The sequence below is a fragment of the Notothenia coriiceps genome, unplaced genomic scaffold, assembly GCF_000735185.1.
Source record: "Notothenia coriiceps isolate Sejong01 unplaced genomic scaffold, NC01 NC01_scaffold00018999, whole genome shotgun sequence".
NCBI lineage: Eukaryota > Metazoa > Chordata > Actinopteri > Perciformes > Nototheniidae > Notothenia > Notothenia coriiceps.
Genome location: NW_011351700.1, coordinates 1,930,687 through 1,949,408, shown reverse-complemented (window position 1 = coordinate 1,949,408; position 18,722 = coordinate 1,930,687). Strand labels below are relative to the sequence as shown.

Sequence of the window (18,722 nt, the reverse complement as noted above, 5' to 3'; positions counted from 1 at the left end):
TTAGATATGTATTAAAAATATTTGCACCATTTTCAACACAGAATACCCTTAAAACAATCAATCAATTAGCTGCAAGTAACACCTGTACCTAAACAAAATAATCAAAGGGGAAATCAAGAGAAAAGTGATCATTTGAAGTGCATTTCAACACACACACACACACACACACACACACACACACACACACACACACACACACACACACACACACACACACACACACACACACACACACACACACACACCAACACCTGCATGCGCTCACTGGCAGATGCCTCATTGCATTGGCAGGTGTCAGGTTGTCCTTGTAGACAGACAAGCGTGAAGGTTGCAGAGATAAACTCACATTCATATTCTTTTGCTCCTTTGCTCTCGCACACATGCATGCTCACACCTCATCGCCATCCATTATAGTCAAGAGGAAGTGCAGTCAAGAGACGCTGTCATCGTGTTTGTCTCCCGACATAACATTTCACACATGGATCCCTCCGTGCTGCCTATTGAAATCATCCAAGCAGTGCAGAAGTCTCAAGGCTCATGCTGACAATTTCTCACATTGTTTCTCTCTATAATTGTGTGTGTTGTTTTTCCTTGAGTACTGAGCATCCAATGACAGTCAACCCTTGAGAAGCTGTTGATGTTCAAGTGACACTTAAGACTCAAAGGGCCATAAGAACAGAAAGCAGTGGTTTTAACCTGCTCATTGTCACCAAGGAGTAGTGCTGTATCCAGGTTGTAATGGTAAGAGATCTCTATAATATTATAAGCGTCTCAGAGAATACAAATTAAAAATACATATTTGTATTATCAGATAAAATTATCCTTAAAGGAAAGAAAACACAACAATAAACACAATTATAAACGTGATAAAAAAGGATGCAACTATAATAGGTTATACAGCTAGAGCTTGTCAGTTTACATATTAGCATAACTATTGTATATTCAATTAAATACAATACATGTAGGATACCCTTCACCTTTATACGCTGGTATACTGTGATACTGGCAGAAAAGTCAAATGTAGAGAAAGGGATGCAGTCTTGTGTTGCGGCACGTGACTAGCCTCCAATGATTTAAAGTGATATCCAAGTGATACTTGCCTTTTAACTTCAAAGTCAGAAATGTGTATGGGATAGAAAAAATAAGTTATGATGATATAAATGTTTGATTTTGTGGGGGCGAGTCGAATACTTTGATGTAAACTCTTGGTTGAATAACTGACTGCAGTTTAAGACTCAAATTACTCGGAACTGTGCACTAACTACACCGTCAGTGGGCCTTCTTGTCTGATCAGTAATCAGCTGAAGTAGTGAGAGGTCAGCCCCCTCCCAACCCTGGGGCCCGACAGGCTGTTCCAGGTTCAGCTTTAATTGCCACATCAATTATGGACAAGGGAGAAGGGCTTTGTCGCTCTCACTGCTGGTCAATAGCACACGCTTTTAATGAAGTGACTTGTCTTGCATGTGCAGCCCTTTGATGCAAGCACATATAAGCCGCACATAGACCAGCACTACAGATAGTCAATACGAAAATTGGCTCATTGCTACCAACCTCCATTATCTGACCACTCATGCAATGCTAATGCACTTCCGCTATCTGAAACAGATACTCTGATCGTGGTTGTTCTTTAAAACAAAAGTTTGAGTTTAACATAGAAGGAGCTGCCTCAGTGGGAAAATCCAACCCAGAGTCGTTTTCTTGCTTTTGTCCCTTCTTCCCTCGCCTAGTCTGTATTTCCCCCTGCATACCAGGCTGATCTGAGACAAAGAGGATCAGACTCATCCCTGCTTATCCTTCTACTGTATTTTTCAATATCAGTGGAATGTCTGCCTTTATTTGCTCAGTTTTGGGTTACAACAGGAATGTCAGTTTCTGTGCTAGCAGCCAGGAGTAGTCTCCAGGCAAGACAGGGGGAACATTCACACAACATGCCCCCCCCCCCCCCCCAATCACCATCCCAACCCCAAGCAGAGAATTCCAGGTAATATGGACATTAATAAAGCAGCCCAAATAAACAAGTTCCATCACTAAGTCACCTTATCTGTGGCTTTTAGTGTGTACATCCAGAAAAAAAACATTTTCACAAATTCACTGAGTTCTGATAAAATCTTGACCATTTGGCAGCCTAAAGGTTTGGTCCTAGCCTGACTGGGGGCCGGGGTGAAAGGGTGGTATGCAAAGGTATTCTGCACACAATAAAATTCAAGTAATATCCATTGAATTTGCATGCTTTCAATAAAAAACACTTTATGAGTCTGGACACCATCTTTAAAATGCCATTTACTGCTTGGAAACCTGCAAATTGTGTAACGATTTATTGTTATATTGGTGAATAACAGTTCCTTCTGTGGTACTGTAGTTAAGACTTTTATGTGGCTACCGTATCAGAGCTCTGAGAGTCACTAACATTCCTTGTTCCTGGGCTGGTAAACTTCATAGCAACCATACAAAATACTGAAGTCTATGTATCATTTTTACTAACTTCCGAGGTAGTAACTCCTACCACTTCCTTTACTTTATAACCTGTTGCCATACCAGAGATCTTTGGTGTTTCCAAACATCCAAAGGTGTGCTGGAGAGGTTCAATCATAAAAGGCCTCACTGATACTACTTAAAAAGGAAATGATGATGCTTGCTAATGAGAACCATTCTCCTCTGATGACCGCTTGCCTAGGGAGCCATTCAAGCTTATTTGCTCTCAAAGTGCCATAAAAACCACAGGGCAAGCTAGCTAGGAAGAAAAAGTAGATCCCTGAAAAGAAATGAGGAAGACTGTATAAAAAAGGACTGTTCAAAATTGAGGTTGTTTTAGTTGCCGACAAATGTAGTTTATTGGTGCATATTCAATACGTATATAATGTCAGATAGAACAAATAGATAACTCTGCATATTTGAGTGAAAGTATGACTCCTCCCACATCCATCCGTTAACCAGACCATCTTCCTGCGTAGCAAAGCCTTCTCTGATCCTCTTGTTCCTTCTTTTCCAACCCTACTCTGCCCTGGGGTGCTCTCTATCAGCCCCTTGAGCTCCAGATGAAAGGCAAAGGGGAAATGGCAGTCCTTCTGGTAATATCCGCAACGGGACACAGCCAATACATCTGCTGGCCAGGCGGCCTCTACGCACGCCACTCCCAAAGGGCCCCGGCTCAGTCCAGGACCCGGGATGGGAAGATCAAGGGGTTGGGATTGGGTCTACCCAACCTGGTAAAGTACACAAGCACCAAATCCCCCACCCACCCTTCTAACCCCCGTCTCTCACGGTAGATTCGATCATAGGTTTGTATGTCGCATTCGCATTCTCTGAATCTGTTAACATTTTATTCTCACATTAGCTGTAATTCTATGTCACATCTCGTTCAGCAGCCACACATCGTATAGCGACATGGTATTACCCCTCCAGTGTTGTAACTGTCTCAAACCATTTCCTTTGACCTTTACCTATGACCTGGTGTCCTCTCTCAGACCTGAACTTGCAGGACATCACCCTTAATCTCCACTCTTTTCTCAATTTTAGGAGTTTTCTAACATGAAAGTCAGGTGTAATGTGTCCAGGGCCACAGCAGGCTGTAGTGGGCTTGGGGCAGGTCCAGTGTAATCCTGCTAACACCGGTGCAGGTTGGCCATATCCTGCCCAAGCAGCCGTCCATTTCAGGAATGTGCTTCCTCTGCCAGGGCGAACAGCTGCCGCCTGCCGCACACCTTTATGGGCTTTTCGGCTTTGGAGAATAGTTCTCTCAATGCTTTTGACATTCAGGTACGATCACACCAATAAACTAAAAACATTATGAGGCAGATATATGAAAGTTGTATCAAGGTCAGGTTCATCAATACACATTCCTGTATGCAGTGTTTTGAACGTTGGAATGGTAGAAATAAGATCTATACAATGTTTTATACAACTGCGGATGGCAAAATGTAAACTGGACATTGATTGATTGGGAGCCCAGATTTTGCTCCGGTGCCCTTCAGCTTTAGATTCAAAATCTGCTGATTGGAGCCTTCTCATGCCAGACCGACCCGCCTCTCAATGTCTTTGAATGTGTGTGTGTGAGTAGGTGTGCGCACCCCTAGTAGGTACACAAAGCACTATTAACAACTTACATTACACTTTTTTTTAAAGGACAATCAACTAAGAGGTGTTGATTGAAATGTTGCTTTGAGTTTACTCCCGTAGGGGTCAGGTTCACACGATGAACGCACGCACGAGCACACACAAAACACATCTAGCTGTTTCCTTGAGGTGTGCAAGAAGAGACAAGTACAGTTGCTATAGTTTTCCTTCTGCTCAAGAATAACAGAAGCACACTGATTCACTATTAGGTCTTTCCATCTTGTCAATTTAAGATGGCAAAAGAAAAACAATCATTGTCAATGGCTTAATGTTAATAGAGAGGTTTAGCCACTGAAGTGCAGAGTGTGTGAGCAATGCCGGGGTGTATCACTTATTTGATGATCTCACTAGTGTTTCTGAAAGATTGCAATTGTTACCAAAAGAGAATTGTAATATCACACTTCTTCACAGCACATCCCTCCGTCCTCAATCACAGGAAGTGTTTAAAGATGCATTTACTTCTCCTTCCCCTCTGAGACGGATAACCTGCTTTCTCCTCATTTTGTTTTTTTGGCTTCTCACACCTTTGCCAGGCAGATTACCTCAACAGCAGCACTACCATACAGGAATACAATACAGAGGTTTCAGCAGTGGGGATGCTTTTAAATCTCCCACGTTATAGCCTAAACTCCAGCAAATATTTTATCAAAGTGAAATGCAAACTTTTACTCTATATTCACTTTCAATATCCTAAAAAATAACATCGCTTCTGCTCCATCTGTTATTCCAGATTTGCACAAAAGGCCAGAAGAGAAAGACTGCGCCTACTCTGCCAGAGAGAAGGCAGCTCAACTCACAGAAGCAGACAGACAAATGAAGTACTGTTCTACCTTTTGATGCACAGACATTTGGAGTCTGCTCCCTCTCCCTAATGGAGAGATAGTGGTCTAATGTGCCACTGTGGTTCTTTCAGAGATTAATACATTAATGAGCTAGCAACAAATGAATAGCTCCTTTGGAAGGATCAGCCTTAAGTGTTCCCCGGCTAATACAGTTAATAAGCCAGAGTCACGCCACAAAATGCACTACAGAAAATGCTCTCATACTGTACAGTAGCTGCAGGGCAGAGAGATGATATGGTTCATTAAAGATTCACTGATTTATTATCCTGTTCATGGCTGTGATTATGGCAGTTGGTACATGACTAGGCCTTGTTTAGTTGGCACACAAAGTACACTATGTCTCCAGGCAAGAGGAGCAGGATCATAATAAAGAAAAACTGGCATGACACCATGCAATCAGACTGCAATTTCTTTTAGAAGCATACAGCTAATTGAAGTATGTAAAAATATTTATACTTTCCCACTCTTGTCTTTTCGGTTTTTTGTCCATCAATAATTGACTAAGCCTTCCTTACAGTTTCAAATATTAACATGGTGCTGTGTTTTCATAGTTGCCCACTTGTAGAAGCATCTGCATTCTTACACAAAAAAATGGCACCGGTGATGATGGCTGCTGTGTCTTTTGCTCCTCTCCAGACCTTTTTATGTCTGTTTTATTGTGTCGCACTGTTGGAGGAGCCTTTGAACAACAGTTTTCGTTGTCATTTACACTGTAGCTGTATGTACAAATGACAATAAAAGCCTTGAATCTTGAAACATGCATTCAGTAAGAAGGAAGCTATAGGCAATCACCTTAGTGAGACTTGCAGGAATTCCATCACATCTGAGTGATGACAGAGACAGTGAGTCTGTTCTCTGCAGATTAGCGCTGTTCATTAGCTTGGTAATGAATTCTCTCTCAGCATAATAGCGGGCGGTCATGCCCCCTTTTAACACGGACCTCGGGAGCTCTGCCAGAGCTACACAGGGGTAAAAAAGTCTGCAGATGGATGGAAGCTAAAATGTGCCTCCTATAACACTATCATCATAAAACTAATTTAGTCCTTTGAAACGTCTTAAAGTTGATGTATTTATGTAACAGTTTGTCAAATATTTGTAAAGTCATTAAAGAATAATAATACAAATAATACATTTTATTTAACCTACAGTTTAATAAATACTCTAAGCGGTTAACAGCAACCGAACATGATCAAATGTTGCTAGTGAAAATTATGATGACGGAATTATATTATTCCCTTTGATATAATATAATTGCCATTGAATGTGCATTGGAATGTCATCCATTTTGAACATCACTTCAGTGTTCAATGTCAAAAAAAATGCCTGATAGTGAGCTCTTCTTTCAAAACTGTTGTAAATAAACATGTAAAAACTTATTTTTTCCCCCAAGCTTGTAATTTCAAAGAGCTTGACGAGTGTGAGTACAGCAGTAACTGAAGAACAACAGTCGCTATCCACTTCAAAGCTTTGGAAATTGCATAACAATACACCCAAGTCCAATAGGCAGGCTGGTGAAAATTACAGATATGAGCTGTCCATGCGTCACAGGATAAGTGACTGCCTGTTGTCTAAAACAAGGCCTTTGCTGTAATTTGTTATAGTTACCAATAAGCAAATCCCATCTTTTCAAGAACCATGATTTTGTATCTGGATGACACATATTATTTTAAAGGCTTAGGAACATCTGTGCAGGCAACAGGACTCACCAGGATATTGATTTCTACTTTGAGCAGAGACTAATGGGTTTTGTCCTGTAAATCTCTGACAGTGGTTTTGATTGATTATCCCCTGCTGTTGGAATACTGCTGAAAGGCTGGCATGTTTTATCCACATCAACAACAAGGAGCAAAGCAGAGAGCTGTGTTTAACTAGCAATGTAATGGCTATTGATTGGTATATAAGCTGCATTGTGGTGTGGATAGCCTTCTCGCTATCCTTTGGTAAAACTAGGCCGTAGTTTTGAGAGCACACCAGCCAATACCATCCAGAGCTATTGACAGAAACAGAAGAAGGGAGCTGCAGAAGACGTTATGCCTCCCAACATCCCACTGTGACCCACCGCCTCAGAACGGGAGTTTTACTTAAGTTACTTATCATCTATCTTTGAAGGATTTAACACAATGATGATTGAGCCTATGCCCCCAGAGTTTGCAATATTTATATTTTCAGTTTTACAAACTGGGTGTGTCTGGTGACATTCCTTGATAACATGATTTGTTAAGTTTTGCTATAGTGGACACACACTGTACGAGCCACATATGAAGTATTTTTCTATGTTTGTTACGGTACACGTTTTTGAGTCACTAATACACACCAATACAAAAAAAGCACAGAATTCTGAACACATGAAGCGCCCTACAGATTATTTATCAACGAGGATTAAAATCATGAGGATTGCAATTCTAACACAGGATTAGAACTTGTAAAATGTTAATTTGAGTGTTGAACATGTAAAGGCCAAATGATAATGTCATTAGTGTCAAAAGAGCCAAAATGCAATTTTAATGATGTGGCAAAATGTGATTATGCTGTGACTAAAGTTATTTAAAAGAGATCAATTGATTGTTTGTGTAATGACTGAATGAATGTCTGTTTTATCTTTTTCAAGGATCTGTTGTGCTCATTTTTGGCATCTATAATGATGTATCTAAATTGTGAAACCATCATAAGGCAACTATGAGTTTAACATAGTAAGACAAGTTAACAAGTAAGTGCAAAACTTGCTTGTGTGCATCTCAGTGTACTTGTATAAGAGAGTATTTTCCCTTCCATGTTCCTCTTACTCCTCAATGGTAGTAAGAAAAAGCTTCAAAACAACTCCTTTGTTTAACTTTGTAGTCGAGAAACAACATGATAATTAGGGATGGTTAACGAGAAGGTACCACAGGAGATCAAATTATTCTAATCAAAGCTAACACAAGCCCCAACACCTCCTCACTACATTGTGTGTGCGTGTTTGTAGTTCTGTGTGTGTGTGTGTGTGTGTGTGTGTGTGTGTGTGTGTGTGTGTGTGTGTGTGTGTGTGTGTGTGTGTGTGTGTGTGTGTGTGTGTGTGTGTGTGCGGATATTAAAACGAACCGGCTTGTTTTCTCAGATTTTGAGGAAACCTCCTCCCCACCAAATTGTAGCATCAAGGAGACACAATAGGCGAGGAAGACAGAGTGTGAAATGTGTTTTAAAGTGAATATCCCTTTCCATATACATACTGTATATAAGATTAATGATAGAGTGCATTGTGGAAAAGAGTCTAAAGCTTATAGAGCAAAAGAAAAATGAGGAATTATAATGTCTTGATCTCTCCTTGGCTAAATCAGACGATTGAATGTAGAGCACAGTAAAAGTTCAAGTTAAGCTCTGGTTGTGCCTACTTCTATTTGTAAATACAGACGCCAAAATTGTCACACAAATTCAAAGAACGTGACAGGACAAAATGGCTTGTGTGAGTTTTTGTGCACGCAGTCATGGGCATATACTACTTACAAGTATGTTCTTGACCGTCTCCTGAGGCTTGACAGCCATCTTCATCGTCACAGTCTGTGGTGCTGCCCTCATCTGTTTCCCCACTGCCCAACTCATCCCAGGCCTCCATCTGGCCCAGCTTAGGAAACTTCTCCTGGGTCTCCTGGACAACAAACAATAATACAAAGTTTATCACTTACTAGCAGCAGTTTTTCCCACTAAAATATTCAACATCATGTCCCCGCGCCCCCTTTTTCTGCTCTGACGTGTCAATGCCTGTAAATGTTAGCAAGGGCCCAACAGATGATACATAGAATCCTGGGATAATCAAATAGAGGTGTGGGTGTTGTAGAGTAAGGAACCTGTCTGGGAAGCTGGCGTGTTACATTTCATTACACTCAAAATTAAGAGGAGCATTGTAGAGAGAAAGCCTTGAAAAACAAAACAATTTTTTTTAGCTTTGTGCTATTTCCTTTATACAGCAAAATGTATTTCTATTTGGATAGAGCTCAATTTACTCTTACACCATGTTTTTCTGTTATAAATATATTTTCTTTAAAGTTACACTAGTCATCTAATATAGTCATTAGAAACATCATCTGTATTTGCACTTTATCTAACTGTAATCCTGTCGACCTATAGAAACCATCTCACATGGTACTAGGACACAGTTCCTTTCCCTGACTAGAGTATAAGACACCGCTCCTTATGATGTTCCCCCCTTCCAGCATGGGGCCAACTAATTGGACCACCTGCCGGTCCTTCCTGCTGTCAACCTTCATCAAGGTGGTCTCTGTTCCATCACACCATGTCTAACAAGAAGCTCTCCTGACACCACAACAAATGATCCTTTGGAGTATAAGGGGTTAGCAAGTGGCGTGAATAAAAATATTTGTTGAACATGACGAACTATAGACACACATAATTATCTCATTTTGTTTTGGAGCATCCTTAAGGGTTGTATATGCATAAATGCACACATGGACACTAATACAAATGCATGAGAAGGCTCAATCCCGGTTCACAGCTGACCTTCATATGGAGGATCAACCATTAGAGACATGTTCAGAGGTGGTAGGAGGAATGGGGGGGTGTTTGTGGTGATGAAGGTAACTAATAACCATGCCATTAACACCAGACTCTTGTGTGTCACTCAACACACCTGACAGCAAAGGTGACCTTTAACCAGTTGTCTACTGAGCCTTCAACACCCCAAAAGAAACATGAAAAGACAACATTTTCATAACTATAAGTAAACTGACAATGCAAAGCTCAATGTAGGGTATAATAATGAAACAAGACTAAGGTCCTCTGACACATGCACTGCAACCCTGAATTGATCTAGAGATTACCCAGAAGAGCTGTATTTGAGAACGCAAATGTCCAATTAATTTTGACCAAACGTCGAACAGACTTTACCCTGCCAGTTACCTAATACTAAATCCATCAAAATGGATCCTCTGGATATCAAGAATATTGTTATGTACAAAGTTTCATAGCAATTAATTCAGTTGTTGATGAGATATTTCACTTTAAACCTTCCTACCCTGCTACATAATTTATGTAAAACTTAAGAGTAGATGAACAGAAAGTCAAGGCCTTAAACTGACAGGAACAATTAATGAGGAAAATAATGACCCTCACAAAACTTCCTGTATAAATGTCAACAGTTACCCTGTTTCAGTGTGAACATCATTATGAGTAAGAATATATGTTTGCTTTCTGCAATATTTACCAGATTATGGATTAACATTAACTGCAAGGGAGAGTGGAAGGGGACACGATATTTTAATTCATTACATCTGCTGTGCATTACATTTGTACTTAATGTGAATGTGTCCCCCCCTCTCACTCAGGCCTGAGTGAGTGAAATGAGGGCTACAAGTGAAATGAGTCATGTGAAACCATAACAGACCGCCAGGCTCCATGAAACTGGAGAGGGCTCTTTAGTGGAAACAGCTAAAACATATCACTTATGCTCACCGCAAAAAATGAAAGCAATAGAGAAAAGCTGGATGGCTTAGTTTTCATAGATGGTCAGTAATGTACAAGAGGATTACTTTGAAAAAAGGTGAACCACATTACATGCTGGTTCCAGTATTGCATTTTATAGTTATAGATTGGCTCACATTACACCTTGTTGACAGGCACTTTATGTGTCCTGCCTGATTTGAGGCTGAAATGTGAAACTTTGCTTAGGCGATGCATTTGCTGCAGGAAGCACACTAAAAATCATATTTTCTGCTTTAGCTGTATATATACTGTGTACTACTGGGAATTTTCATACCACTTTAATGACATTATTCTACTGCTTCGCATTACAGGAATAAGTACATTTGGTTTTGTGAAAAATAAGATCACGCATCACTGTTGTGTGTTTTGCCGAACCAGTCTTGTTACAGTTTTGCTGTCCAAAATATCATTGCTCAATAACCTTAAACTATTTAATATTTGTGTGACATATTCATGAGTGCTTGAGTTTTAAGATATAGTATTTGAATAAAGAATGAACAGTAAAGAACTTAAATAAATGCAGTGCACATTCTAAGGAGGAAATGCTCTGCTGAACAGCACAATGTTTGTACCGACATCCTTAAGATAACCATTTGGGTATTAAGCTAATAACCGTTCCGTTCAGGGGACGTTTAACACAATGCTGCTTGGCCCAGCTGTCCTTAAAGCCTTTTAATTAGAGACTAAATCAATTAAGGTGTCGTCACTGTGGAGACCACCGTCAGGCTGCTTAAGAATTGTTGGTTGGCTGCCGTCCAATGCAGTTTGTTGGCTTGTTTTGACAATGTCGGAACGGCAGAACAGAAACTCTTCGTGTCACTTCTTTCTGTTGAAATGTCACCTTAATTGTCGTATTCCAGCAGCATAGTGAAGAAGTAAATGTATAATTTGTCCTGGCACAGTATCTACAGAATGAAAGATACGCCATGTTCCAATATGAGCAACAAAGACTGTTGAATTCATAATATGTAGTGAATTTTCTCTCCCTCTATCTACTTTGTGATTGACAGTTGCTGCACTGAGGACCAGCTCTGAGTTTGAATGAGTGTTTTAAGCAGTATCCTGTAGAGTAGAAGCAGAACACGCATTATATGCTGCTATAAGACGTGCAAGTTAATTTTAGATAAACATAATATTATAACTGAAAACAATATGTTCTAGCATAAAAGGACTCAGGACACTTACATGAACAAGAGAGTGGATTTGAGACACAGTATGGTCTATTGTTGTAGTCAAAAGCCTAAGAAACTTTCAAAAATGTGTACTCATGATCCATCACACATGGTACACTGAAGAAAGTGGCTGTAATATTTCAATAGCAGCAACCTTTATGTTTAGTAAAAAGCAGAAATATAGAGTGTCTTTATCCCACAAGGACAGATATCTTTATTCTCTTATAGCTCAGCCTTCTCTCTCTGACATGTAACTCAATGACTTTCACGAGGCTGCTGTGTCAGATTCAGATGAGTCTATTGATAGAAAGAAAAGAGAAATAAATAAATGCTTTTGGTAAAAACATTCGACTGTCAATCAGACTGTCACGTCTACCTCTTCCAAACTTATGTCACCTGTTACACCTTGTTACATTTAAGTCTAGTGTAGCAAAGAATATTGAGAAATCTATTAACGGATAAATGGCTGTATCAGCCTCTTTTATGATCAGCATCAATCTAAAGTGTGTGTGATAATGGTCGGACTCAAACGTTTGACAATTTGGCTAATTTAAACATTTTTGTTGTAAATATTTCAAGGTCACATGATTACATGTATGGACACCAGAGTATAAAGTGCCTTTCCTTCAGACATTTTAATTCAGAACTTAGTATTAGCCCTGAATCAAGAGTGTTGCAACTTGCCTTCAAATTCTAATATTTGCAACGCATGTGCTAAGTAAAACAATTAGATAATGACACACTGAAAAGAAAGAAAGACGGCGGGAAATAAACAGAGAAAAATGGGAGTAATAGTTATAGTGAGAGAGTCGTGCAAACAGGTGAAGGGGCTAACGGGGAGATGATGACAAAAAAATAAGTCTTTATGCTCAAGGCTTGCTCCGAAATTACCCTGGCATCTTAAGACAAATTAGGTAATGCTTAGAATATAATTTCTCCTCTCACCCTGCCAACTAATTTTCCTCTTTCTTTCTCTTCTAAAGCATTCCTCAGACAGAGGATGATGGGGCAGGTTTAAGAGCATCAGGGGCTGAATTCCTTCCTTACCTCCTGAAGAAGTTTGGAATATAGAAAAGGCTGAAAGAGAGAGTGTGTGTCTGTTTCGGTGTATTATGTGGGATGCTGCTGTCAAACTAGTGGAACAGGATTATAAGTCAGAACCTTTGTGTGCCCACATCGAGACATGTGCTATTTTTCTTCACTGAAACGTTGAAACTGAATCACTTTATTGAGGGCAGTTGTGGTGAAAACTCCATATGTGGACAGAGAGAAGGAGAGGAATAGGAAAACCCAGAGGAGACTCAAGGAAAAAATGACGGTGGCAAATCTGTCTGCAGAAGTCCATCCAACTTGTTTAATTCAAATGATGTCCATTCTGTTATATACTGTGAAGGCTTATAATGATTATGTGTATAAGCAAATATCAACCAAGCAACAGATTAAGCATGTACTTAATGTGTAATTGTGTCGGTATACATACAGGCTGCAAACAAAGTTAACTTCTGGAACAGATATGAGGTATTGTTTGAGTGGATTAATGGCGCACGTTGTGGCCAAACCATTTTCCAACAGTTCTCAATTGTTTGATAGACTTTGACTGGAAGATAAAGAATGTTTTGGACTGGACACCAATGGTAGATGTCAGAGTCTAGACTACAGCAATAGACTCCCTTGCCATTAACAACAAGGAAAATGAAATTGATTCAAAAATAAATGTGAAAATCAAAGATGTAAAAAAGTGAGCCAAGTACTTTTCTACTGTTGTCCTTTTCCATGGTTAAAGTTGAAGCCAGAAAAACCTTTATTCCAAAACTTACAGCACATATTTTGTCTCGTTGACTTTTAGATGTGAAATCTATATTGCTCTTAAGACAATGAAAAGATAAGGTTTAACTCTCAATACCACCGAGCAAACAAAAACCTGCTGACCTCATACAGTTATCCTAGAAGTTGTCAGCTCAAGCAAATACAAAAAACTATTAATATACTGTATGCTAGGACCAACTTCAACTTCTTGAAAAATAATGTAAACCAGACTCAGGTTTCACTCTATTGCTACTTGTAATAATCATATGTTAATGTAAAAGTTTGCCAAATAACAAAATGGCTAAGTTTGTTTGCAATTGCACAATGCATGTTGGACATCATTTAGAGTAGGAGAACAGACCAACTAGTTTATCTAACAGGATAGTTTTTATTTTTGAACAGGCCACGTGGTTGTCCTTTCTGCAACCAAAACAAATCAGTTATTCGTAGGCCTAATTGTCTAACTTTCCACCAAATTTTGTGAAATCTGAAAAGCTGCTTCTACTTGTGAAAATAAAAAATTACATTTCCCAAGAGTTCTGAGTAAATCTGTTTGTTGAACATTTTTTAAACAAAGACAGAGCCCCACGCCCCTGCGCTGCAAGCTAGTACATGTTGATGTTCTTGCTAACAGTTGTTGAACTTTTTGGCAATGACCTCGTGTAACCCTCATGAGTCAATCACGACGAACCGTTATAGCGTAGGGCTGTCACACCCTGCTCCTGTCAGAATCTGACTGGGGCAGATTGTGTTTGTGTAACGTGTGAAAGTGTGAATAAACTTTGGCTTTTGTTTGGCAAATCCGTTTGAATGACATCAGTGGTTTTCTGGAAACATGTTCCAACAGCTACCTAGCTGCTGAAAAGTATTTTCAGTGAGCGATGTGGGGGTCAACAGGTTTGAAGGATTCTGCTGCTTTCTATCCATGTTGGGCTACATAAGGCCACATGATCACAACAGGTTTACAGAGCCCCCTGCCCCAAATAAACCCTGGGGAGGTGGGTGTTTGTTTGGTCACTGTGTTTCTTCTTTATGTCTGTTCACAGTTAGTCGTTTTTACATACTACTGGACCCATCAAACTGATATTTATCTTTGCATGCTCAAGGACCAATACTGGTTGGGGGGGATACTAGATTTTCGAGAAATCTGTTGTATTGACTGTTTTTATATACCATCATTAAATATTAAAATAGCTGACTCCTAACTCCTTTAACAGGCCGTTAAGGGAAGCAATTGATTAACTAATGCTTCAGTTTGCAATCGAGTTTCTGCCAAGAATTAGCACTGATTCCTTTCCAGATTTGCAAGGTAAGCCTCAAACCGCAGTCCAGTAGTCCTGGTATATTTTTCCATCAACCCGATGCCTCTGTTGGAGGGCTCAAAAGTGCTGGGCGGTGGTGTAGAGAGGGAGAGACATTCCCCGCCTACTGTAGGTTGCGAAAGGAGATAAATATATTTATTCAGTCCCTATTTATTCAATATCAACCTCATGTTTATGTGTGTATAGCCAAAAGAAATGCAAAAAAAACGGACAAACATCGCTTCAGGCCGCAGTTACACCCTTGAAAAGCAATTGAGAAGCAAGCCTGCACTGAGCCGGTGCAGACTCCATGTTAAGATGAAAACGTTGCAGAGATGTGCAAGTCAAAGACGTACAGTAGGGTTTACAATTGTGGTAAGCCTTCATTCAATGATTAATTAGATTAGTTTTCTTTACAGACAACTGGCAGACATCTACACTCACCTGAGTCCACCTTGCTTGTTGAAAACAGTTTTATGTACCATCAGCCACAGGATATGAAACTGTTTTCAAGGGAAAAAACTAAAAACGTAATCCCCCTCCTTGCTTAAATAATATTTACTAAATATGTGAAGACACATGAGCCTATAATCCCTCCTACAGATAATCTTTGGAACATTGTGTTTTACTTATTTTTAACGAATGCACACCACGTCACATTGGAAAGAGGGACTTTCATAAACTTGTGCCAAAAACAGAAATGGGTCACGTACTTTCTCCACATGAGAAGAATCACTGTCTGCATGGAACTGAAACACATAGGGAGAGTAGTCATGACCCAAAGTGGAAAAACTGTTACAGTTCACTGGATTTATATTCGCCTCGCATCTAATTATGATGGTAAAAAAAATGTTATGCCTAGATTAGAGTCTGGGTTCCCGAAGTTTGGTTGCCAAGCTAACGGAGAGCCCTGGGCAGCGAGAGTTGTTGCTGTAGCGTTGCCACAGCAGCAGCAGCAGCAAGGAGCAGCAGAGCTCCTGTGAAGGCCAGCTCCATCATCTTCTTCAAGTGGAAAGAATCTCTCCCCTCCCTGTGACGGGCTGCCAGCTCAGCCCGAGCTTTCTTCATCCCTCGACTCCACTAACTCTTTCAAGCTCACACACTTACAGACTGCTACAGGCATAAAACCTCAAATATATTATTCTGTGAAGGCATATTGAAGTGGAAAATAAATAGATAGTTTTCTCATTATTATGCTTTCAAGGAGTTAAATAACACGTTTTTCTTTGATAATGTTAAGGGTCTTCTTGAGAGGATGCACAAACTTGCTAATTACTAAACTTCCTAACTCATTCACTCATTCTGAGTCCCTGCAGATAGATCTGAGGATCGACTGGATCCTCAGATGCAGAGTGTGTGTGGTAAGGTCTCTGATGTGGAACATTGCCGGGCCACTGGCCAAACCAGGCAGCAAAGCAGAAGTCAATCTCATCAATCACACACACAACTGGCCTTTCTTTGCTGGACTTTAACGCTGGAGTCTTCCCAACTCTCCATGCACCGCAGCTTTCACCATTTCTACCGTCAGCGTATCCGACAAATACTAAATACAGGAATAAAGTGTGAAAATGTGTTTTTTCCCCACACAGTGTGTCGCCACTAATGTTGCATTTAACCAAGTACAAATTGACAAACTGACAAATGACCTGGCCCTGAGTACTCGCATGGAAACAGATAGACCATTGTGAAAAAGATCCCCACCCAAAAACAGCTGGACTCATGGCTGAGAAGCAAGAATCTACTTTGAAACATTTATTGTCCACATTAGCAATATTTACGGGCAGACAGCAAGAGAGCGGGAAAGAGGATATTCAGAGATACACAGGGGAGAACAATAACTTGGGCCTACTCACTTAATGGAGCATTTTATAGGAGGTCAAGAGATTTGACTTGTCCTGTGTGCATTTGAGAGTTGTTTCCAACATTTATATATTGGATTGTACATGGAGTTATGTTGAGTGTGTAGGTTTTCTCTGTTATCTTCCACCTTGCAAACAACTGTTGTGGGTATGTGTGTGACTCAAATATTACAGTGAATACCAACACACACACTGCTTTAAGAGGAGAATGCCATGGTAGATGAGGGGTCAGAGTGTGTGATGCATCAGCAGTAGTTTCCCAATCCTCTTAGTGCCACAGTGCTCCGGGTCTACTATTCTCTACTAGATAAAAATACACACGTCTTAACCTCACTAATCCCCGAAATGGAGGTTATTCACACTTGGAAGAGCTCAGATCAGGAATTCATTGAAAACCCTGTAATACCTTTTAAATAAAAAAAGGAGAATAAACACAATTTAAAGTCAGTCCAGTGTGTCTATTTTGAAGGATATTACTTTCAGTTAAAATAACAACCCAAACTAGCAGAAGGGATGAAACAACACAAATACAGCAATGAATAATTTAACTTCCATCACTGGTACGAAACATTCAAATGTTTTACTCCAAATAGATACTTTGTTACAGTATTCATCACGACTTTAAAGGACTACCTTCTCAATAATCCTCACTGTCAATGTCTGAAACTAAACGTGTTTTTTACAAGGACAAAAACAAAGAATCAAATCTAACAGCTGTTGAAAAGTGTGTTAAATTATTCAATGGGAGATATCTAATCAAATGTATAATTTTACTTTCTTTAAAAGCTTTTTGTTTGTTGTTGTTTTTTGTCAGGGTCAGGTTTTTATATGCTGTGTGAGACAACCAGGCTTTGGTATTGTCCTTCTGTTAAATAACTTCTGATCAGATGTTTGAGGAATTACACTCATTCAAAGATTTAATCAGTAATACTTTGCAGGTGTTGCTGGTCGATGCCAAGCACTTGACTGGCTAATATTTCTGTGCTCCAAATAGACAGCCACGCCGACTTTGTGTATTTGCTGGGAATGCTCCGTACTCTCAGTTCCCCTAAACTACCCTTAATTATATTTCTAAAGACTCAGAGAGAACAGAGGTTCAGCATTCTAAAGCTGAGGGATTGATCACTGAGGACTCTTGTGGTTTATAAAGCTAAAAAGAACTCCTCTAAACCATCCACACAGTGTCTGCTGATCGCTAGTGCTTTCTCATCCATTTGTCTATATTTTTTTAAGCTAATATAAGTTTCACACAGGCTGTGTCAAACTACGAAGTCAAAACAAAAGCAAACAGTATAACTTAACAATGCTTTTCAAGTATAAAACGTACTCATGATTGAACTCCATTTACCTTAACAGCCTAAAAGGCACCAAGGGTGTCCAGTGGAGTTTGTACTTTGGAGATGAATCCAGATGGGCTTGCCAAAATCAATCTGAATAGGAACTTGTTTTGTGACTCGCCCACCTGGAAGATTCTTATTAAATGGCCATGTCTCTAAACATCTGTTGAGGGCTCTGCAGCAAGGGTAAAGAGAGCGGGGGACAAGTGGCGACCTTGTGTGCTGGAAAAAGCAGGGACAGGTGATATCATTATGCTGATATTTGTCTGGTCTCTTCTTGTTTTAAGGCAGTTTGGACTGGATGGTGATGATCTGCTATTTTAAGAGAGAGAATGTCATTTTTACTTTAATCACTAGTCAGTTAAAATGTAGTTCAAAGATGAGGGAGGTGGGAAATAAATGTGGGGTTGTGCTGTGATAAAATTAGGGAGCGTGCCTTTAAGCATGTCATAGGCTTTTAAACCTGAAATGATATTAGCCTATTACAGCTGTTGGCAGAGGATCTAATTCTAATCAAGGCCACTTTCATCTACATGAATCCCGTTGGATAGCAACAAGGATTATTTATATGCACAGGTGGGAGTCAGAAAATAGAAGTGTAAATGTATAGATATTTTAAGTTAATGTTTTGCAACTTCTGATGCTACAGTTTAAAGTTCCCCTATTATACTGTTTTTTATTACTTTATTAAAGGTCTCAGATATATACAAAACATGTCTCTGAAGTGTTTGGCCTCGAAATACCAAACAGATCATGCATTGTAGCAGGGGGGGGGAGGGTACCTTGGTTGGTTATTGGCTAATGGTTACACAAGACAAAA

At 39.8% G+C, this 18,722-nt stretch overlaps 1 protein-coding gene across 1 annotated transcript in view; it reads right to left on the bottom strand.

Annotated features, from left to right (window-relative positions):
• gpc5c (glypican 5c) overlaps positions 1 to 18,722 on the bottom strand; it is a 93,509-nt gene that overhangs the window by 11,417 nt on the left and 63,370 nt on the right. Inside the window, exon 8 of the mRNA XM_010778183.1 lies at positions 8,436 to 8,577. Coding sequence (XP_010776485.1) covers positions 8,436 to 8,577 — 142 coding nt within the window. The remainder of the gene's footprint in view (positions 1 to 8,435; positions 8,578 to 18,722) is intronic.